Source organism: Narcine bancroftii, chromosome 10 (assembly GCF_036971445.1).
Source record: "Narcine bancroftii isolate sNarBan1 chromosome 10, sNarBan1.hap1, whole genome shotgun sequence".
Classification (NCBI taxonomy): domain Eukaryota; kingdom Metazoa; phylum Chordata; class Chondrichthyes; order Torpediniformes; family Narcinidae; genus Narcine; species Narcine bancroftii.
Window position 1 is genome coordinate 54,946,148 of NC_091478.1, and position 23,780 is coordinate 54,969,927.

The window sequence follows — 23,780 nt, forward strand, 5'->3', positions numbered from 1 at the left end:
TAAATAAAGTCTTCAAATGCTGGGGTCGAGGGCAGTACACAAATGTGCTGGAGTCACTCACCAGGTCACAGTATGAAGAGGAAGTAAAGTATAACCAACATTTTGGGTCTGGGCCCTTCGTCAGGTATCCTGGAGCCAAAACATTGGAGCTGCATGACCTGCTGAGTTTCTCTGGTACATTTTTATATTGCAGGGGATCACTTTGCATCTTAACAGACCACCTGTCTCCATTTCGAAGCAACTTTAACTAAGACAGCTAGGTGAAGAGGCTGAGCTGAAAGCTTGTGCCTCAGCCCCTCCATTTTGTGGCTTCAACACTTGAAAAATGTTGTTGGGTGCAAAGGAAGCAGATGGTGTTTCTCTGAGACAGCTGCTGCTGTGCCTGATACTTCCCTCGTTCGTGAGATCGGGAGTAAAAGCAAATGAAGCAAGGAAAAGGCATACAGTCTATTAACATTCAAAACTCTCATGGCCAAACCTTTTTTCTTGCTCTGTGCTCACATCCCTTGAGTGATAGACTGGAACTGAACAAAACTTTTATCAGTGAGAATTTAAAAGATTCCCAACTGTCTAAAGGGTGTTTTCACATTGTCTCAATTCTATGTCATTTCAATATGAAATCTTTTTTTTTAAACTTTATTTATTCAGAAAAAAGTAAAATACAGATATTAAGGTATAACAATACAAAATATTTTCTCCCTATATACCCCCTCCCCTTCCCTCCCAACCTCCACCCCCCCCACTAGCCTCTACTTACCCCCCAAAAAAACAAAACAATAGGAGCAGTATTAATTATTATTATCATTATTATTAGCCACCGAAGAGAGAGCCTTTCTCATCGATACCAAACTATTTTATTTCCAAACCCATACATTTCAGATACGGATCCCATTTTTTAATAAAGAATAATTATCACTCAAGTTATGATGTTATCTTTTCCAAGGAGCACAGATCCTCATTTCAGCATGCCATCTTTGAATATTCAACTAATTTTTGTCCTTCTTCATAACCGCTACACATTACCTAGCAACTGCCAAAGCTAAACAAATAAATAACATTTGAAATTTATCTAATTTAAAGCCCAGCGTCAATGTGGTAGTATATCCCACTAAAAATAATGGATCAAGTGTTAATTTAAATTTAAATAAACTTTCCAAAAACTCCATAATCTTTTGCCAAAAAAGTTTCACCTTTTCACAGAGCCAAACTGAATGTAAAAAAAGTACCAATCTCTTTCCCACATCAAAAGCACACATCTGAAGAACTGAAGCCATATCTTTTTAGCTTCTCAGGAGTTGAATATAATTGATGTAAAAAAATTATAACGGACTAAACTATATCTCACATTAATTGATTTGGTCATACTATCCTCACACATCGTCATCCACTCTCCCTAGATTTTTGTTTTATATAAATCAGGCTTGGCCATCTACTGCAACAAATCATATATTTCTGAGATAAAACCTTTTTTACCCCCTTCCGTCAGCAAAAGTTGAAAAATAGAACATTTAGGTAATCTCAATTAACGCCCTAAATTCACCACTAACCAAGTATGTACTTGATAGTAAGCAAACAAAGTATTTGATGTAATCCCAAACTTTTCCCCTCAATCTATCAAATGACAATAATAATCCCCCTTCAAAATAATCACCCACCACTCTAATGCTCTTCTGTTCTCACTGTCTTAAGTAAGCATTATTTACTGAAAAAGGAAACAATTTATTCTAATACAATGAAATTTTAACCAAAATTTTACCTTTGATCCCAATAATTCAGTCCCTAATATACCATACATCCATGAAATGTTTCAATACAGGGAAATTATAATTTTGTATAAGACTTGGACTCCCATTTATAAATAAATTGATCAATATTTTGTTCATGAATCTGGGCTAATTCAATCTTAGCCCAAGTAGGAAAAGAAGCCATATCAAATATCCTATTAATAAATTTCAACTGGGCTGCCTCATAATAATTCTGAAAATGTGGCAATTGAAGCTTCCCCCCAAACATATTTCCATGTTAAATTTTGCAACGATGCTCTAGATAATTTACCTTTCCATAAAAATACACATATTGATTTATTCAATTCATTAAAAAAAAGTCCTTTGGAAGCTTATAAGATTGAAAAAGGATGCTGTATACGTGGTAAAATATTCATCTTAATACAATTGACAATTAATGGTAGTTAATGGTAAATCTCTCCATCTATGTAAATCAGTTTTAATTTTATTTAATAAAGGAACATAATTCAACTTATATAACTTGTATAATCAACATCAATAACTATTCCTAAATATTTAATTTTATTAGACCACTGAAATTGTGTCACTTGTTTACAATCAGAGTATTCTCCGGTTGCTACTGCCAATATTTCACTTTTATCCCAATTTATTTTATAACCTGAAATATTCCCATACTGCTCCAACTGCTTTTGTAAATAATCCAAAGACTCCCTAGGATGAATTAAGTATACTAAAACATTATCTGCAAATAAATTAATTTTATACTCATCTAAACCTACTTTAATACCTTTAATATTAACATCTTGTCTAATCAGTTGTGTCAGTGGTTCTATTACCAATGCAAATAAGAGTGGTGACAAAGGGCATCCTTTTCTAGTTGATCTGGTTAAATTAAAAGATGATATTTGTCCATTTGTCACCACCCAAGCTGATAAATCCCTATATAAAGCCTGAACCCAACCAATAAAGAGTGGTCCCAATTTAAATTTCTCTGGTACTTTAAATTTTTTTTTAAAAACTCCATTCCACTCTATAAAATGCCTTCTCCGCATCTAAGGCTACTATCGTTGATTGGTTAAGTTGCTTTCTAGACGCATTAATTAAAGAAATTAACTCAACAATATATTTGCAGAATATCTATTCTTTATAAAGCCAGCTTAATCTGGATTAACCAACTGTGGCAAAAATTTAGCCAATCTATTGGCTTAAACCTTGGCTACTATTTTATAATTAACATTCATAATGAAATCGGTGTATATGAACCAACTTTGAGTGGGTCTCTATTTTTTTTGGGTTAACAGTAATTAATGCTTTAGAGAAAGATTCCAGAAAACAACATGTATCAGTAGCTTGCTTCAACACATCTGTAAATACAAAAAGCAATAGATTGTAGAATTCTTGATAAAATTCAGAAGTAAATCCATCTTCCCCTGGTTATTTCCTGCCTGGCATAGCCAAAAGAGCTTCTTTAACCTCAAATTCAGTAAAAGAACTATTCAACTCTTTCATATCTTTCTCTTCCAGTGATGGCAAATCCAAACCCAACAAAAAAATTTTCGATTGTCATTAATCTCCTGAGGATTACAAGTAACAACCAAACCTTTTCTAATAGCCTAGAAGCTTGTTCTGTCTTAAGTTGCCATACTAAAACTTTATGGGTATGTTCCCCTAACTCATAATAACAATGATTAGACCTTTGCAGCAACTTTTCAAATTTATATGTTTGTAAAGTATTATAACAAAATTTTAACTTGGTCAACCGAGCCTTCTTATCTTCCATCGGTTTTTGTTGCACATCCTTTGCTAAAACCTCTATTTCCTTCTCCAAATTTTGATTATCAGCCAAATATTTTTTTTAAATTTCCGTTGAATTACTAATAATCTGCCCTCAAATATGCTTTTAAAGCATCCCATAGGACAAATTTACTTCGAACAGAGTTTTCATTAATTTGTAAGAAAGATATAATATGGTCTCTAATGTATTTAATAAATTAGGGTTTCTTTAAAAACATTGTATTAAATCTCCAACAAGACGTAATTTCTAGGAGGAGTCACGTGAGGAGTAGTGGCCGGTAGGGGAATACCAGCCCTCTACAGAAAAGAAGAAATAAAGTGAAGAAAGTACAAAGTTCAAGAAATACAAAACATAACAAATAAAAGATAAAATTGTAGAGAAAAGATAGAAAATGGCACCCAAGAAGGAAAAAGTAAAAACAATGGGGAAAAAAAGAAAAGATGTTGGGAAAGAAAATGAGAAGGCCTTACCTGCATGAAGAAACAGGGAGCCGTCGTGGAGGAGAGAGCCTGTTCTCCGAGGTTGGTGACGACCCCACAGAGTCGCGACCCCCCCCCCCCCCCCCGACTGCTGGACTCTGAGCCAAACAAAAGTGCGTTTACTAAGGAGAAGGACAACACCAACGGGAGGGGGGCTCAGCTGAGGAGCAGGCAAACACAACGCGACCAGCTGAGGGATGCCCGACACCAGGGCTCTCAGCTGGAAGAAGAGGAAAGTGACAGAAAAGGGAGTGAAAGGAAAGAAGAGCAGCAGCAGGAGGCCCAACAGATGAGTAGCTCAGAAGAAGAGGACCAACAGCAAGAAGCCCAGCAAAGTGAGCCAAGCAACTCATCAGGAAAGTCAGAAGAAACATAAATACAAGGAAGAGAAGAAGAAGACACAAACACAGGTGCAGACACAGAAGAAGAGGAAGACCAAGATCTGCACAGAGAAATAGAAGGTAAAACAGATGGACAGAATGTAGATAGTTTTTTTTCAAGAACAAATGAGAGCATTAAAAGAATGGTTGACATTAGAATTTAGTGAAATGAAAAGTACAGAAGAAAAAGTGAACAGAATAGAGCTGGTCATGACAGAAATAGGGAAAAGATTAGAAAATGTGGAAAGCCGAGAAACGGGTGTAGAAATGGAAGTGAATAATTTAAGAAAACTGGGAGAAAGTGATAAAGTTAAAGAGTCATAAGAGTTGTTAGCTCAGAAAATTGATATGTTGGAAAATTATAGTAGGTGAAACAATATAAAAATAGTGGGCCTAAAGGAAGATGAAGAAGGCACAGATATGAAGGAATTTATAAAAGAATGGATCCCAAAGGTCCTGGGAATGACAGAAATACAGGAAGGAATGGAAATAGAAAGAGCACACAGAAACAACAGACACATCAAAAACCAAGATCGGTTTCAGTAAAATTTTTGAGATATACCACAAGAGAAAATATACTGGAGCGGGCAAGAAATAAGATTAGAGAAGACAATAAACCATTGGAATACAAGGGTCAAAAAATATTTTTTTACCCAGACATAAGTTATGAATTCTAAAAGAAGAGGAAGGAGTTTAATACAGCAAAATCGATCCTATGGAAAAAAAGGTTATAAATTAATGTTAAGACATCCAGCTGTGCTTGAAATATTTATCCCTGGGGAACAAAACAGACTGTTCTCGGATCCGGAGGAAGCATGAGAATTTGCAGAACGCCTGCAGGACAGAAGGAGAGATGAAGAGATGTAACTAGAATGAAGAGCGGCGATAAAATACATATAAAGATGTAAAAATAATGTATATGTAAGAACTAAAGAAGGGAAAGAGAAGGGAAGAAAGGAAGTAAGGGGGGTGAGCTTTGTTATATGTGTAAAAAGAAAGTTTTCTGGGGTGGTTGGGGGAGGGAGAGAGAATAACCGTCACTGCAAAATCAGTTGATGCTTGTGAGTGGGTTCTCAATCCAAATGGAGAGGGGAGTTGTGGTTGCCCGGCAAGAGATTAGGGGCAGCTCAGAGAGGGGGGCATTTGGGGTTATTGGGTGTGAGAATTATTGGAGTATTATGTTTTAAATGTGTTGTCATACATTGAGTTTAAAAAGGAAAAACTGAGAGATGAAAATGGGGAAAAGGGGGATGGATGGTGGTGGTGAGGAAGTGGAAATGAGGTGTAAACAGGGTATAGATCGCCATGTTAAATTATATGACTATAAATATTAATGGAACAGACTCGCCAAGGCAAATAGCGCCTTTGGAAGACTACACAAAAGAGTCTGGAAAAACAACCAACTGAAAAACCTCACAAAGATAAGCGTATACAGAGCCGTTGTCATACCCACACTCCTGTTCGGCTCCGAATCATGGGTCCTCTACCGGCACCACCTACGGCTCCTAGAACGCTTCCACCAGCGTTGTCTCCGCTCCATCCTCAACATCCATTGGAGCGCTTACATCCCTAACGTCGAAGTACTCGAGATGGCAGAAGTCGACAGCATCGAGTCCACGCTGCTGAAGATCCAGCTGCGCTGGATGAGTCACGTCTCCAGAATGGAGGACCATCGCCTTCCCAAGATCGTGTTATATGGCGAGCTCTCCACTGGCCACCGTGACAGAGGTGCACCAAAGAAAAGGTACAAGGACTGCCTAAAGAAATCTCTTGGTGCCTGCCACATTGACCACCGCCAGTGGGCTGATAACGCCTCAAACCGTGCATCTTGGCGCCTCACAGTTTGGCGGGCAGCAACCTCCTTTGAAGAAGACCGCAGAGCCCACCTCACTGACAAAAGGCAAAGGAGGAAAAACCCAACACCCAACCCCAACCAACCAATTTTCCCCTGCAACCGCTGCAATCGTGTCTGCCTGTCCCGCATCGGACTTGTCAGCCACAAACGAGCCTGCAGCTGACGTGGACACTTACCCCCTCCATAAATCTTCGTCCGCCAAGCCAAAGAAGAAAAAAGAAATATTAATGGAATACATAACCAAATTAAAAGGAAGAGGCTATTAAATTTATTGAAAAAAGAAAAAGTAGATATAGCATTTGTGCAGGAAACGCATCTAACTGAAGTGGAACATAATAAATTAAAGACAGACTGGGTAGGACACGTAGCAGCAGCATCATATAATTCAAAATCCAGAGGTGTAGCTATATTAATTAATAAAAATGTACCAATCAAAATAGAGGAGGAAATGATAGATCCAGCAGGGAGATATGTAATGATAAAGTGTCAGATATATTCAGAATTTTGGAATTTGGTCAATATATATGCACCTAATGAAGAGGATCAAAAGTTTATGCAAGATATTTTTTTGAAGATTGTAGATTCGCAAGGGAATATATTGATAAGAAGGGGATTTTAACCTTAATTTGGATCCAATGTTGGATAAAACTGGACAAAAGACTAGCAAAAAGAATAAAGTGACCAAATTTATGATTAAATCAATGAAGGAAATGAAACTTATGGATATATGGAGGAGGCAGCACCCAAGGGTTAAGGAATACTCATATTATTCGAGTAGGCATAAAACATACTCAAGGATTGATGTGTTTTTGTTGTCGGCCCATATTTAAGGGAGAGTTAGGAAAACTGAATATAAAGCTAGACTACTATCAGATCATTCACCCCTGTAATTAGCAATAAAACTGGAGGACATCCCACCAAGAACATATAGATGCAGATTAAACTCCATGCTACTTAAAAGGCAGGAATTTAGAGAATTTATTGAACGCCAAATTAAATTGTACTTTGAAATAAATACGGAATCAGTGAAAGACAAATTTATACTATGGGATGCAATGAAAGCCTTTGATGAAGGCAGATAATAAGTTATGTAACTAAGATGAAAAAGGACTACAATCGGGAAATAGAACAGTTGGAAAGGGAGATAGTAAGTACAGAAAAGGAACTAGCAACAAAGGATGATATAACAAAAAGAGAATTGGTAGACAAAAAATAAAATACAAAACATTACAAATGTACAAGGTGGAGAAGAACATAATGAAAATAAAGCAAAAATATTATGAACTAGGAGAAAAAAAACACACAAAATATTAGCCTGGTAACTTAAAACAGAACAAACTAAAAGAACTGTATTGGCTTCAAGGAAAAAGGACAAACAAATTGCATATAATTCAATGGAGATTAATGAGAACTTTAAGGATTTTTATGAACAATTGTACCAAACTGAGAATGAGAGGAAAGGTGATAAAATAGAAGAGTTTTTAGCTAAAATTGAACTGCCGAAATTGCAAGAAGAGGAACAAAACAAGCTGATAAAACCATTTGAAATGGAGGAAGTACAGGATATATTAAAAAAGCTGCTGAACAATAAAATGCCTGGAGAGGAAGGATTCCCAATAGAATTCTATAAAACATTTAAAGAGTTATTAATTCCTCCTCTCCTGGAAGTAATGAACCAGATACAAGAAACACAAAACTTGCCAGATTCATGCAAGACAGCAATAATTACAGTAATACCAAAAAAGGGGAATGATCCACTAACACCAGCATCATATAGACCAATATCTCTACTTAATTCAGATTATAAGATATTAACAAAATTATTAGCAAACAGATTGGCCGACTGTGTACCAAAAATAGTAAAAAAAGATCAAACTGGATTTATTAAGAAAAGATGAACAGCAGATAATGTCTGTAAATTTATGAATCTAATTCATGCAGTTCAAGGAAATAAGAAGCCAACAGTGGCTGTTGCTTTAGACGCAGAAAAAGCCTTTGACAGAGTAGATAGGAACTATTGATTTAAAGTATTAAAGTGGTTCAATCTACCAGAAATTGTATAATGGACCGTTGGCAAAGGTAACAGTAAATGGATATGTATCAAGCCAATTTAAATTAAGTAGGTCAACTAGACAGGGATGTCCATTATCCCTTTCATTGTTTGCCTTAGCAATAGAACCATTGGCAGAACTAATAAGAACAGAAAATAAAACAAAAGGGATAAAAATAAAGGTGTATAAAATCAGTTTATTTGCAGATGACATCATAGTATACCTAACAGAGCAAGAAATATCAATAAAAAAATTACATAAAGAATTACATCAATAAAGAAATTGAAGGAGAATGGAGAAATATCGGGGTGCAAGATCAACGGAAATAAAAGTGAAGTGATGCCAATGAGTAACGCGGATTTTACAGAATTTTAAAAAGAATCACCATTTAAATGGCAAACACAAGCAATCCGATACCTAGGTATTAGGTTAGATAATAATTTAAGCCACTTGTACAAATTAAATTATCAGCCACTAATGAAGAAATTGCAGGAAGACTTAGAATATTGGAAAGAATTACTACTAATGTTGATAGGGAGGGTAAATTGCATTAAAATAAATGTCTTCCCAAGGATACAATACTTACTTCAATCATTACCAATTCCCTTAACAGAGAAATTCTTTAATGAACTAAAGAAAATAATAAGGAAATTTTTATGGAAAGGGGGGGAAAACCGAGGATAGCGTTAGATAAATTAACAGAGGTACAACCAAGGTGGTTTGCGGTTATCAAACTTTAAAAATTATTATAGAGCAGCACAATTAAGGTATTTATCAGATTTTTATCAGACAAGGGAAAAACCAGATTGGACTAAGATAGAGCTAGTTAAAATAAGGGAGAAGATACCAGAACATATACTTTATAATTGGGATGGAAAGCTGATATATAAAAGCTCATCATTTACTCAATATATGGAAGAAGATTCACTTGGAAAGGAAAAACACAAATTACCAAATACCAAAATTATTATTGATGCAAAATCAGCTAATCCCTTTTACAATAGATAACCTTTCCTTTAGAGAATGGAAGAGAAAAGGAATCAAAAGAATTGAAAATTGTTTTTTGGGAATTAATTTATTAACATTTGAACAGTTGAAGGATAAATATTGAATAACTCATGGTACAATGTTTGCATACCACCAACTGAAAGCCTACTTAAAGGATAAATTGGGAAACAGACTGAGATTACCAGAAGGAAGCAGCTTTGAATATGTGATTACAGACACAATGATAATTAAAAGATTTATAACGAACATGTACATCAAGCTGCAAGAGAAGGAAAATGATGAAATAAGCTATAAACCCAAACAAAGTAGGAAAAAGATTTAAACATAAAGATAAAAAATGAAACATGGGAAAAGTTATGTTCTGGAATTATGAAGAATATAATAAACACAAGGTTACAGTAATGATACAGTATTATTAGTTACACAGGTTATATATCACGTCCCAAAAAATTTTTTTAATGGGATCCAACATTATTAGATAGATATTTTTGCTGTAAGAAGAAAATGGGAACAACAGTACATGCAATTTGGCCATGTGAGAAAGTGAAAATGTTTTGGGAAGATCTAAATCGGGTATTAAATAAAATCACAAAAAACAACATACCAAAAAATCCAGAGATCTTCTAAGTAATATAAGTAAAGAATTAGGCCTCAAACTGGATGAAGCGCAAAAAAGATTTATTATGATATCCTTAGCTGTAGCAAAAAAAATCCATAATGTCAACTTGGAAATCAGAAGAGAGCCTGAGAATACAACAATGGTACATGGAAATGAATAAATGTATTCCATTGGAAAAAATAACATAATTTTAAAAATAGTCACATTATTTGAACAAATTTGGGAACCGTACATGAAACATAACAGAGAGGGCTTGCCTCTGACCTCCACCCCTTAAAATGATAAGAAGACAAAATTACTTGATCCAGTGTGTAAAAGTAGGTGACACATTTTTCTTGTTTATTTTTTATTGTGTGATGACATCATTTAATGGTTTTATTGTATTGAATATGTTTTGGAGGGGGGAGGGAAGGTAGGAGGAAAAAAGAGGAGAAAATGCCACTGTGTATACTTAAGAGGGTAATGTTTTGGTTGATATGGTTCACGGTGTGAAAAATAAAAAAAATATTTTAAAAAAGACATAATTCCTACATTTTCAGAACCTACACACGAAATTAATAATAAAAAAAAGATCAGACAAATCCTGCATGTATAATTCTACCTTGTAAAGTGCTGATACTAAAAAATAAATTTATTCTGGAAAAGGATTAGTGTCAGGCTGAGTAAAAAGAGAAATCCTTCTCTGTCAGATTTAATTTTCTCCAAATCTCTACCAAATTCAAATCTTTCATAATTGTTGACAGTTGCTTAACCATCTTTGTTCTCTTCAAAGTCTTCAGAGATTTATCCAATAATGGATCCAAACAGCAATTAAAGTCCCCACCCACTAAAAATTTCTCATGCAACTGGTTTAAATTTTAAAATGTTTCAGTCACAAACCCTTCATAGTCCACATTGGGTGGATAAACATTCATCAATGTACATGCTTCAGAAAAAAATTTACAATTTATAACCAATACTCTACCGGCTGATGCAAAAACTGACTCCAATGAAAAAGGTAACTTTTTATGTATTAAAATAGCTATCCCTCAAGTTTTATAGTTAAAATTTCAATTTCAATTTCTGATGTTCTTTTCACTCAAATGTCTTCCTTGTAGAAAAGCAATATCAATCTTCATCTTCTTAATACAAGATAAAACTTGCTTCCTTTTAATTGGATTATTGTCCATTAACATTAAAAGTTGCAAAATTTAAATTAGCCATATCCTTCAATCACCCCTAAAATGTCCTCTAAAATTAACAAAGGAAAAGGAAACCCCTCAGAGGAAAATAAAATCACCCAAAAAGCCCAACTCAAAAAAAATTAAACAACCTCCCAAAAGCAACTACAACAAAATGTGTGCTTCCCCCCGCCCCCCCCCCCCCCCCCCCAGTTGTATGAGTGTGGCCAATGCGACCAATGGCAGATGACTTTGGAAGCTGCAGAGTTGTCCACCTCCCCCGAACCAAACACTAATGAAACAAATCATATAGTTCATGTTCGACCTGCTACCTCCACTATGCGATTCACTTGATTGTCGTCCTCAATTTCAATCAACTGCAAGGATTCCATCTCTTTTCCCATTTTTCGCTTGTGGAAACTTTACCAATGGCTGGTTTGTCACCTCTTGAATTGACCTATTTGTCAAGGAATTAGCAAAAGTTAAAGGGCCATAATCATTTTTTAAAAACTGAACTTGGTAATTCCCATAAAACACTTTCAAAATTGCCAGATATCGGAAGGCAAATTTGTATTATTTTTTCCTAATACTGATTTTAGTTAAATTAAATTCTTTCCATTGCTAAATAATATCCTGACGAAGATCAGCAGAAGCAAATACCCTGTTTCCCTTTACCATTAAAGGGCCATGATTTTTTGGGGGGAATTTTGCACAGCGAGATGCAAAATCATCTCTTGGTCTTGATAACGTAAACAGCAAATAAGAATTGCCCACGGAGGTTGACCTGGTAAAGGTTTTCTCCACAATGCCCAATGTGTTCTATCTAATTCCAAACCATTTGGAAAAGACTAACACCTCAGGAATCCATTTCTGAAAATTTTTTTTACTGGTTCTAATCCTTCAATATCTTCTGGAAGCCTAACATTCTTATTATGACGACTCTGATTCTCCAACGAATCTGTCTTCAACAATTCCCTCTTTTGAATCTCCCAACCAGTAAAAGGAATCTTCAATATGATCCACTTTTTCCCTGTATTGGTCCACCTGATCTTTACATTCAAAAAAGGCTTCTTCAAGCTTCTTAAATTTGTCTTGCACATTATCAACAGCCCTCAAACATTTATTAACATCCATTTTAACTGTCGAAACATCAGATTTCACTGTTGAAAGTTCACCATATATATCATTCATTTTTTGTTTCATTTCAACAATTTGTTAATTGACAGCAGCAAAACCCTGATTTACTTGCAAAACTAGGTTTTCCATCTGTCTGGCAATGTTCATCAAAACTGGGCTGGTAGCTTCAGATCCAGTAGATACCAATTTTAAAACCTGAGGCCTACATTACAATAATCTTGCCTCCATTAATAATTACTGTGGGGGTGGGGGGTGTGGGGGGGGGGGGGGGGGCGGCGTTTGGACCTGCAGTCAAGTGGCCCAGAGTCTTATGGCAGGTGAAGAAGAAGAACAAAGCCCTTCCTTGCTGGAACAATATGAAGTCTAAGGATAAAATTGTTTCATGGGGAGTTAGCAGACCTATATTGTGTGGTGCTATTCGTACACTTTCCATGGCATTCCTGGTAAGGTTAAAGGGACCAAATGCTTTTGGAATATAACCAAAGTGATAGAAAATAGCAGTCACCCAAACTCTGAGGTGGTCTGGGTAGAGAATGGTAAACTTGATCAGGGCTCTTGTTCCCAGTCATTCTACGCTGCTTCACTGTAAAGCAATCCTTTCTGTAGGCCACTGGAAGTTGAATCATTGCCCTTGAAGCAGATGTGTGAAAGCCCACGTGTTGACTTTTGTAGCCAAAGGAAAAGAGATGGGTAAAATATTACAAGCCCAAAGGACCCCAAAACCCAGCAGCAATAGACATTCACCAAGACAAGTGTTTACTTAAACAAAAGTTGTTTTTAATTATCTTTAAACATGAAAACAGAATCAAACTTTAACTTATCTCTATTAACTAACCCAAATTAACCCCCTTCTAATTCTAAGAACACGTGTATGTAATGTATGTGTAAATTTAAGAAAAGTTCTTTGGTTCACAGTTCAATCTCACTTCTCTTTCTTCCAAGTTCTCTAGTTGCAGGCAATTCTTATACTGTGCACAGAATTTAACATGTATAAAGTTCACCAGGGTTTGGTGCTCGAAAGGTAAATGTTTACTGCTCAGGAAGGTTCTTGTAGGGTTTGCAGAGAGAGATTTGTTGTTCCAGTATTTCCACAACTTCTTTCAGGTTATCACAGAGTTCCTTTCTGCTTATTCCAAGAGAAACATCAGACAGATAGCACTTCCAGCCATCCACTGCTCTGGAACTTTCTGTTTCCAACCAGCTCTTCCTGGCTTGTTTAATCTGTGACTGTTAAGTCTCTTTCAGCTGAGAGGGTTTGTCTTCTCTTCTCCCCCCGCCCCCATCTCCAACTCACTTGAAAAAACCCCCACCTTCAGCAAACCACACGAGTTCTCCCCTTTGGTCTTAGATAAAGAAAACCCAGGAATGACCTTTCTATGAGCACTTTGCAGAAAGGTCAAAGCCTTGTAGTTATCCAACCATCCAACCTGTCTTCCAATTCCAAACAATGGTCTATTAATTTCATGAAATCATTTCAATTAGCACCTACTTGTGAAATGTGCATCAAAGTCTCCAAAGATCCTGCAATGTTACTGTATATGAATTCTTCAGTTTTTCAAATAAGATCTGTTTTAAAATGTGTGTATGTATGTAACCTACTCTAAATTTTACCAAATTCTCCCAAATATTTATCCTCCATCACAATAGCAAGTATCAGCATACTGTTCTATGGAAACAATGATAAAACTGTGGTATGGGGTGCTTGAGCTGCATTGGTCCTCTCCTGTGAGTGATAACTCTAGAAAGTAAAGTGGAAAAATTCTCTGGAGAAGTTCAGCATTAGAGGTTTGAATAACATAATTAGCATCAACACTTGTAGAGCTCAAAGATGGAAAAATATCAGCTAATCAATCCCACTGTTCTTGGCTTGGCACTAGTGGCACATTTAAACCTCTGTTTTGTCAAATACCCTGCAATGTTGAACCTTGTGCAGATTAGAGTTTAACCACAGGGAATTAGTTGTTTCTGAAGCATATGATCAATACTGTAAACTGAAAAGATAGAGCTATATGAAGTGAAGAAATATGGTAGGGAGCTCATGGATAGTATTGGCTATATTGGAAAAGATCAAGGTAGATAAATCTCCAGGTCCTGACAAAATATTCCTGAGGGAGGTTGGTGAACAAATAGTGGGGGCATTGAGAGGAATGCCGGAGGACTAGAGGGTGACTCATGTTGTTCCACTGTTCAAAAAAGGATCCAAAAGTAAACCTGATATTATAGGCTTGACATCAGTGGTGGGTAAATTAATGGAAAGTGTTCTTGGAGATGGTACAAATATTTGGAAAAATGTGGATTGATTTGGAGTAGTCGACATGGTTTTGTACGTGGTAGATCATGTCTAACAAATCTTATAAGAGTTTTTCGAGGAGGTTACTCAAAAGGATGGAGGGGAAGGCAGTGGATGTTGTCTATTTGGACGTTAGTAAGGCTTTTGACAAGGTTCCCCATAAGAGGTAAGAAAGGAAGGTGGAAGCATTAGGTATTAATGAAGTAGTGAAATGGATTCAGCAATGTTTGGATGGGAGATGCCAAAGAGTAGTGATGGAAAATTGTTTTATTAAATTGGAGGCCGGTGACGAGTGCAGTGCCTTGGATCGGGATTGGGTCTACTGCTGTTTGTCATATATATTAGCGATCTAGATGATAGGGTGGCAAATTGGATTAGTAAATTTGCAGATGATACAAAGGTTGGCGGTGTGTGGACAGTGAGGAAGATTATCAAAGCTTACAGGGTGATATAGGACGGTTAGAAAATGGGCTGAAAGATGGCAGATGAAGTTTAATACTGATAAATGTGAGGTGCTATGTTTTGGTAGGACAAATCAAAACAAGTTATACATGTTAAATGGTAGACAATTGCGGAGTGCAATGGAACAAAGGGATTTGGGAGTCGTGGTACATAATTCTCAAAGTTGAATCACGTAGAGAGGGTGGTGAAGAAGGAATTTAGTATGTTGGATTGTATAGAATACAGGAGTTAGGATGTTATGTTGAAATAGTATAAGGCATTGGTGAGGCCAAAGTTGGAATATTGTGTGCAGTTTTGGTTGCCGAATTACAGGAAAAATGTAAACAGAATAGAGAGAGAGTGCAGAGGAGATTTACAAGAATGTTGCTGGGGTTTCAAGGTTTGAGTTACAAGGAAAGGTTGAGCAGGCTGGAACTTTATTCCCTGGAGCATAGAAGGGATGATTTGATAGAGGTATTCAAAATTACAAGGGGGGCAGATAGAGTAAAAAATGTGGATGGGTATTTTCCATTGAGAGTGAGGGAGATTCCAACAAGAGGTCATGGATTGAGAGTAAAAGGGGGAAAGTTTAGGGGAAACTTCTTCACGCAGAAGATGGTGGGGGTATGGAATAAACTTCCGGCAGTGTTGGTAGAAGCAAGATCAATGTTGATATTCAAGGAAAGGTTGGATGGGTATATGAGCTGGAGAGGTGTGGAGGGTTATGGGCCAAATGCGGGTCAGTGGGACTAGGTGGGAGAAGATGTTCGGCATGGACTAGTAGGACCAAATTGGCCTGTTTCTGTGTTATAAATGGTAATATGGCCTTCTGGATGTCATTGCTTAACCACAGAGCACCATGGGCTTTCTTTGAACCTCCAGGTGAGCGCGTTGGCGGATTCACAGTAATCTGCAGTGACCCTGATGAAGCGAAGCGGGTAGAGTCCCAGCTGAAGATTCTGATCCGTCCCATGTATTCCAACCCGCCAATCAATGGAGCTCGCATTGCTGCCACCATCATGAACACATCAGAACTCAGAAAAGAATGGTGAGTGCAGCTAAAGATGGTCTGCCTGCAGCATCAAAACTTGCTGACAAATACAGAAGTGTTTAAGAGGCTTCCTGATGGATGTATGACTATTTAAATTTAGACATACAACATGTTAACCAGCTCTTTTGGCCCATGAGCCTGTGCTGCCCAATTACACCGAATTGATCTACACCCCCAATAAAGATAAAAGTGGAAGGAAACGGGAGCACCTGGAGAAATACCATGCAGACAGGAGGAGAACATACAAACTCCTTACAGACAGCATCAGATTCGAACCGCACCACCGCTCAATGCAGAGAAAAGAGGAATATGTGCAAGCAGAAGAGATTTCGTTCATTTTGGGCATCGTGTTTAGCACAAACATGTGGGTCAAAGGCCCTTTGCTGTAGAACATGACAGCACAGAATTGGCCCATCTAGTCTGCCTAGTCCCATTGACCTGCACCTGAACCATTTCCTTCCACACATCTTCCATCCAAGAACCTATCCAATCTTTTTTTAAATGTCAAAACCAAGCCTGTATTCACCACTTCAGCTGGCAGCTGGTTTCACACTCCCACCACTCTGCATGAAGTTCCCCCATTTAACCATTTCACCCTTAACCGATGCCCTCTGTCTTGTCTCACCTAACCTCAGTGGTTAAAAACTTGCTTGCATTTACTCCTCATCATTTTGTATGCCTCTATCAAATCTCCCCTCATTATTTGATGCTGTAGGTAATAAACTCCTTATCTCTCTGTGTTCTATATTTCCTACGTCATTGTGACCAAAACTGCACCATATTCCAAGTGCAGGCTAACCAACATTTTGTACAACCATGACACATCCTAACTCTTGTTCTCAGTACCTCGTCCAATGAAGGCAAGCGTGCCATATGTCTTCTTTACCACCCTGTCTCCCTGTGTGGCCACTTTCAGGGTCTCCGTACCTGTTCCTCAAAGGCTTGCCATTCAACAACACTCCCCAGTGTTGACACAGCTTGGTTTAACTGCTGAAACATGGGTATCAGGTTTGGCACAGGCAAGAGGGCCAAAAGGCCTGTTTCTGGGCTGCTCTGTTCTATGAGGCACAGGTTTGGTGTTTGAGATCCACGTTTCTCTGCCAGCCCTGGCTGAGGAGATGTTTTCCTGTGTCTTACTCAGACGAATGGTTTGGAGGTGGGGGGAGGTGGTGAAAATCAAGCACTATTCCAGTGAGATGATATGGGCTGACAGTGCCCTGCAACCTATAAGGAATGAAGACAATAATCCTAATGTGACCACAATCCCATTATTTATTCTTTGACCAGCTTCATTCCACCTGCACGTTATCCATTGTCATGAGTGGATGTTGAGAATGCACAGGTTGACATCCAGACTTTCCCTGTCATAGCTGCGTCAAGACTGGACCTGAATTGTAATTGTATGGAAATTGAGGGTCCTGAAGATTCTGGCCCATTCCTGAATCTCATTGCTTGGTTCTGCCTCTCCCACCACCACACACAGCGTGTACTGGATACTCCTTCCAGTAAAGGATGATAGTAATGGCAGGAGGGAAGAAGAAAGGATAGGATGAAGCAACCCATGCAAGCCCAGCTCAGAGGAAATGTAGCGGATGACAGAGGACTGGTGTCAGCCCATCCTGAGAGTGAAGTCTATTGGCGAGATCTGCCAGCTTAGACGCAGTGTTGATTCTGCATCCTGCCCATCTTAGCTGGGGAGGTGAGCACAGTGTGCCTTCCTCCAGCCCACCCTTGCCAATGACCACTCAGTGGTTGACTACTGAGTAAGGACAGGAGCTAGTTCTCAACTGGAGAGATGGTTGGCTTACAGAGAAGAGGTTGGGAGGCTCATAAAAGGGTGCAAAAGCAACAGCCCAAGTCTCAATGTGGACAAGACAAAGAAGATGATTGTGGACTTCAGGAGGATGAATGTTGACCATTCTCCTTTATAAATCAATGGCTCTGTCATGGGGAGCACAAAGTTCCTTGCTGTGCATATCCTGGACACACCACACCTTCTCATTAGTCAGGAAGGCATAGCAGCGCCTCCACTTCGTAAGAAGGTCGAGGAGGGCAAGGCTATCGAGCCCCATCTTGGCAGCTTGTTTTATAGGAGCACAATTGGGAGTGCTCTGACTGGTTTATTCATAATGTGATATGGTAGCTGCAAAGCATTGGACCAGAAGCCAATACAGAGGATTGTTAAAGTGACCGAGAAGATCACTGGGATCTCCATTTCCACTTTTAATAACATTCACCAGGAGAGTTGTGTAAATTAGGCTTAAAGAATTATTGAGGACCCTTTCCATCCAGCACATAGTATCTTTGACTCACTACCATCAAAACAGGGCTGCAGGTTGGGAAATAGCGTCATCCCGCAGACTGAGAGATTGAATAGTATCCTGTAACCTTGGGTCTCTATAAATGAAACTGGATAAATTGTTCCAAAATACTTGTAGGTGGTCCCCGACTTCCGACCATAATGGGGGCTGAAGGATTGGCTTTAACTTGGGTTGGTCATAAATCAGGGAACGGGGACCTCGGCCTGCAGGGGGGAAACGAGGATCTCGGGCTGCAGGGGGGGAAACGGGGACCTCAGGCTGCTGCCGGAATTGCGACCCCGAGGACCCCGTTTTGCCCCTGCAGCCCGAGGTCCCCGTTCCCCACAGTACTTTTAATACAAAGTATGTACTTGTATGGGGAAAGAGAGGTGGGGAAATTTTGGTCGTATGTGTGGGTGAACATAACTTACATAGGTCAGAAGTCGAGGACTATCTATTTTATTTACTGGTAGTTCATATTGATGTTTATGTATGTAATTACTATGTGCAGTGTATTGTGGGTGCACTGTGGTCCGGAGAAAAGCTGTTACAGTCAGATGATAAACTTGAATTATTAGCGACTATCTCTTGGTTTCAAGAAATGTGTGTGGTTATAGCTGTATTACCACAGGCCAGAAATCACTCATTTTTGCAAATTACTGTTGCTGATAAAAAGATTAGCATCACTGACCCACAGTTTGATCTGTTGTGTACACAAATGAGCTGCAGATATTCTGCAAGCTTGAAAGGTGGGATTTCTGGTCTGGCTCGTTAATTGTGAAATTTCAAGGGAAGGGGTAGGTGTTAGATTTTCTCATAGGAGATGGTAAACAATATGGTGCAAATACTTCATGGAACAGCCAGAGATTAAACGTTGCCGTTTTGCTGTATGTCATGGACATTGTTGTATGTGGAGAGGTGCAAATGGAACCAAACTTCAGTGAATATCCCACTTCTGATGGATAGATGATGAAGCTGACCCTGGGCTGGAGATCTGATATTCTTGCACAAGGGTGGCCAAACTGTGGCCCGTTGCCCATTTTTAAGTGGCCCATAAGAACCATCTTTAACAATAAATTGCACTGGATGTACATTGCACTTAGGTTGACACAAGATGCTACTGCCATTTTGAACAACCACTAAAGAGTTTTATTGTATTCAAATTAAATGTAAGAGCAACAGATATAGAAATCCCCAGTATAATATGAGTGCATCAATAAACTGCTGTAATGTCAACAGTTAAACTTTTCAGTGGTGTCATATAGTTTAATAGAAAATTAATTTTCTATGCTACAGGTGTTTTCTAGTCTAAAAACACTGTTTTTCTTGCAGTGTAACTGGTTGAAAACTGCCGGGCTTAATGTTGTTTGGCCCATGACTCCTTAATATTTTTCTGTATGTGGCCCACAACCAAAAATGTTGGGCCACCCCTGCTCGGTCTCCACTTCCACAGTGTCTTTCCAGTACAACTCCAGTTGTCTCCCTCTAACAGTAGTATCACTGGGGCTTTGGCGCACAAGTGTTCCATCGATGTGACAATAGTAACTCTCCAGACCACAGCTCTTTTGTATGTTTGTATCAAAGCTGTGATGTAGTCTGTCAGACTGAGTAACAGAATAGTATGCTTGGAAAGCAATGGCATTCCAATAATTGGCCTAGATGTGCGACTGGGGCTAGAGGTGTGGTATTAATCCAGATGGGAAACCTGCCCCCTACATCAAGCCCATACTATAGTCCATGGCTTGCTTGCTTTTTATGGTTATGGCTGAAATGGGATATTCTGTCTTGAACGTGTTTGTTCTGCAGTGAAGATAAAGCTTCTGACCAAAGTCCATTTTTATTATTACTTTGCCCCTGCCTTAGGCTAGAGGAGGTGAAAGGAATGGCAAACCGTATCATCAGCATGAGAGAGCAACTGGTCTCTAACTTGAAGAAAGAAGGCTCAATCCACAACTGGCAGCACATCACTGACCAGATTGGAATGTTTTGCTTCACAGGACTCAAACCAGAGCAGGTAATTCCAAAAGAGCAGTTCATTCCGAGGAGTAATGTGTGGAAAATGGGAGGAGGGAGGGCGAACAAGATCACGACACAGAGCCCACTCAATCAGACACTCAGAGATTAAATGAGCTGCAAGTTAAATTAAGATGGAAAAGCAAAGGTTTCTCCAGGATGTTGCGTGGATCAGAGAATGTGTCAGATGAAGCAAGGTTGGCAGAGCTTGGGGTTTCCCCTTTGGTGTGACGATGGGTGAGAGACAACTTAATAGAGGTGTGTAGGATTATGAGAAGATTAGATAGGGTGCACAACCAGCACCTTTTTCCTGGGGCGCCTGTTTAAGGTGAGTGAAGGAAAGTTCAGGGGAGGTGTCAGAGCGTTTATTTTTACACAGAGTGGTGGGTGCTGGGAATGGATTGCTGGGGGAGGTGGTGGTGGAGGCTGGTACAATAAGGAGATTCAAAAGACACTTAGATAGGCATATGGATGTAAGAAAAATAAAGGGTTACAAGTGGTTTGGAAGGATTTGATTGTTGCGAAAAAGGTTAACCTAGGCCAGCACAACATTGTAGGCCAAAAGGCCTGTACTATGCTGTAATGTTCTATGGTTCCTAACACCCTGAAGCTGGGGATCAGGGCAGATGCATCCTATTAATGGAGCTGAGAAAAGGACATTTAAATATTTCTCCTACCAGGAAGAGAACTGGTAACACAAGGTAAATGATGGAGCATTGCATTATCATTCTTAATATATGTTGTCCCAAGATTTCAATCTATCTGCGAAGTCTCTGGCACACAGTGGGGGTTAAATTGAACACTTTTCTATTTATTATGCAATTACCATGTTACTTGATTTTGTACCCAGGATATAATGCTCATTGGCCCTAATTACATCTTTGCAATTAAATGGTTCTGTGGGATCTGAGCTAATTCTTAACTGTACTGGCTAGAGGTGACAAGGACTTTACCTTTGAAGAGTACTTAAGGATCAATCAGGGTTTTAAAATAGACCGGTAATTTTTTATCGTTATTAAATGCTGATTTTATAATTGATTTGAAACTGGAGCCTCTGACCATCCATTCCTCTCCAAAACCACAGCACTCTCCCCCTTTAACAGAATCCCATGCAAACCGCTCCCTTCTTCCCCTTGCACCATGTGCCACAGTTTTGACAAATGTGAACATGAATATATAGCAATCCATTGTACCAAAATTCAAAATATAGTATTTTATTGTTTGCTGAACCATTTTTTAATAACTATTTAACAGTCAACTGATTGGTGAGACTTGAAATTCAAACCGTAGAAATTTTATTTTTAAATTTAAATCTAAACTTAGTTCCTCAGAGGAAAAAGAGGAATTTGAGGTACTCCTTTTTGGGAACCCCAAATCATTAGTTCCTGGTGTATAGCATTAAACTCTGCCACAAGGAGCAAAATAATGGGATATATAAGGAGAAGCTGGAGAATGAGAACAATATGTACACAAAAGTACTGGAGGAAATCTGCAGGTCACGCAGCATCCTTGGAAAGCAATAGGCAGTTGACATTTTGGGCCCGAGCCCTTCGGGCATTCTCAATGAAGGGCTAAGGCTGGAAACATTGACTGCCCATCATTTTCCATAGATGCTGAGTTCCTCTAGCACTTTGGTGGAGTGAAATAATGTAGTTACATTTTACTACCTTGTGATAGGTCAATGGAACTTAGTTTTACTTTCTATTTTGACTGCAGGTGGAGTGTCTGACGAAGGAATTTTCTATTTACATGACAAAGGATGGACGCATCTCCATTGCCGGAGTAACCTCTTCCAATGTCAATTACCTAGCACACGGCATCCATAAAGTCTCCAAATAAAGTATCCATAAAAGAGGGAAGTCATGGGGGGGGGGGGGGTTGTGGAAAGGGCACGGGTGAGGAGAAGTAACTCCTCTTTCAACCACAGCAAGAAACCAGGTAACTTGTACAGAGTCTGTGGCGGTATGGGGTGACCGTACTTTGTTGTGTGGAGGATGTTAATTGTTGAAATATCCGGGCAGATGAGGGAGAGAAAAAGAAGTCTTGTGAGCTCATAGTGCTGAGAAGAGTTTTGTCTCCTTGCCCTTGCTTGAAGGTACAAGTTTGTATAGCAGAAACTGTTCCAAGACTCCCTGTGCTATTTTGCTACACCAAGCCGCTGGCAATTTTCAGAGGGTGTCCTGTTTTTATCTTTTGAACATTTAGTTTGCTTTAGCCTTCAGAAAATTACTCAGCCACTGGTGTTCATTTGCCCTGCTCTTACCACTGTCGCACACACATGTTGCGGGTATCTGCTAACAACATTGGGTGTGGCTTTCCTTCAACTTTTTCAGCAGAAAATGTAGATGTAATCAGTGTGAAAAGCTCATTTTATCCATAAGCATGACGGCTTAGCTCAGTGGGTGGCTAACCTTTTCATTTTTAATTTAAACTTATTTTAGCCAGTGAGTTCATGCCACCCAATTAACCTACACCTCTTGGTATGTACTCATGAGCCAAAATAGTATGTTTAAGTTAAAAGGTTGGCCCCCCCTGGCTTAGCTACATATTTGTCAAACTGATGACACCTTTCAAAACTCAGTTGAATATTATGGCCAGTTATTGTCCCATAAATGCTTTGTAATCATGCTGTGTTATGACTTTGTTTGAAATAGTCCCTCAGCCTATTTCGCAGTAGAAGGGTTTCTTGTGTGTTCAATTGGGGTGAGTTTGACCTAAATGTCGTGCTTACCATTGCTTTTGAAAATGTTTGATTGAGAGTTTCCAAAGGACAGCACATGTGAATAGTCCAAGAGCCTGATCAAAGTGTCGAAGTTACATGACGGTAAACACAATCTTAGGTTAATAAATCCTGCTGAAAGAGCAACTGTTTAATAATTATGTTCCCATGTGTGTTGTATTCTTCATAAATAGTCTGAATTCTGTCCAACTCTTGTTTCTGGTGTTGGCAGTAGAAATCAGGATATTACTGTTGTGTTCAGAATAGGTTTGACAGGTTCAAAAAGGGCACACTCTGACAGACCAACATACATAGCACACAGGCACGGTATGCCAAGAAACGGGGATTTAACTTCTTCAGCATCCACCACCCACAGGCACAGTATACCGAGAAATAAGGGTTTAAATTCTTAAGCACCCACCACCCACAGGCACGGTATACCGAGAAATAAGGGTTTAAATTCTTAAGCACCCACCACCCACAGGCACGGTATAGCAAGAAATGAGGGTTTAACTTCTTCACTACCCACCACCTGAAGGCATGGTATACTGATAAATGAGGGTTTAAATTCCTCAGCAACTGCTACCCACAGGCATGGTATACTGCATAACTAAATGAGTACATACACATGAACCTGATATCCAGTATCGCCCGCTGCTCGGGCTCGGCCTTTGGAGCTGCCTGTGGCTTGCAGCCTGGAGTTCAGTAATGGTCACAACTAATAAACACACAGCATT

General features: G+C 38.8%; 1 protein-coding gene across 2 annotated transcripts in view; it reads left to right on the forward strand.

Moving 5' to 3' along the window:
* Positions 1-23,201, forward strand: part of got2a (glutamic-oxaloacetic transaminase 2a, mitochondrial) — a 43,346-nt gene extending 20,145 nt beyond the window's left edge. For both annotated transcript variants that reach the window (XM_069900945.1, XM_069900946.1), the window contains exons 8-10: positions 15,843-16,008; positions 20,175-20,325; positions 22,041-23,201. In XM_069900945.1, coding sequence (XP_069757046.1) covers positions 15,843-16,008; positions 20,175-20,325; positions 22,041-22,163 — 440 coding nt within the window. In that variant the 3' untranslated portion in view covers positions 22,164-23,201. The remainder of the gene's footprint in view (positions 1-15,842; positions 16,009-20,174; positions 20,326-22,040) is intronic.
* Positions 23,202-23,780: the final 579 nt, after the last annotated feature.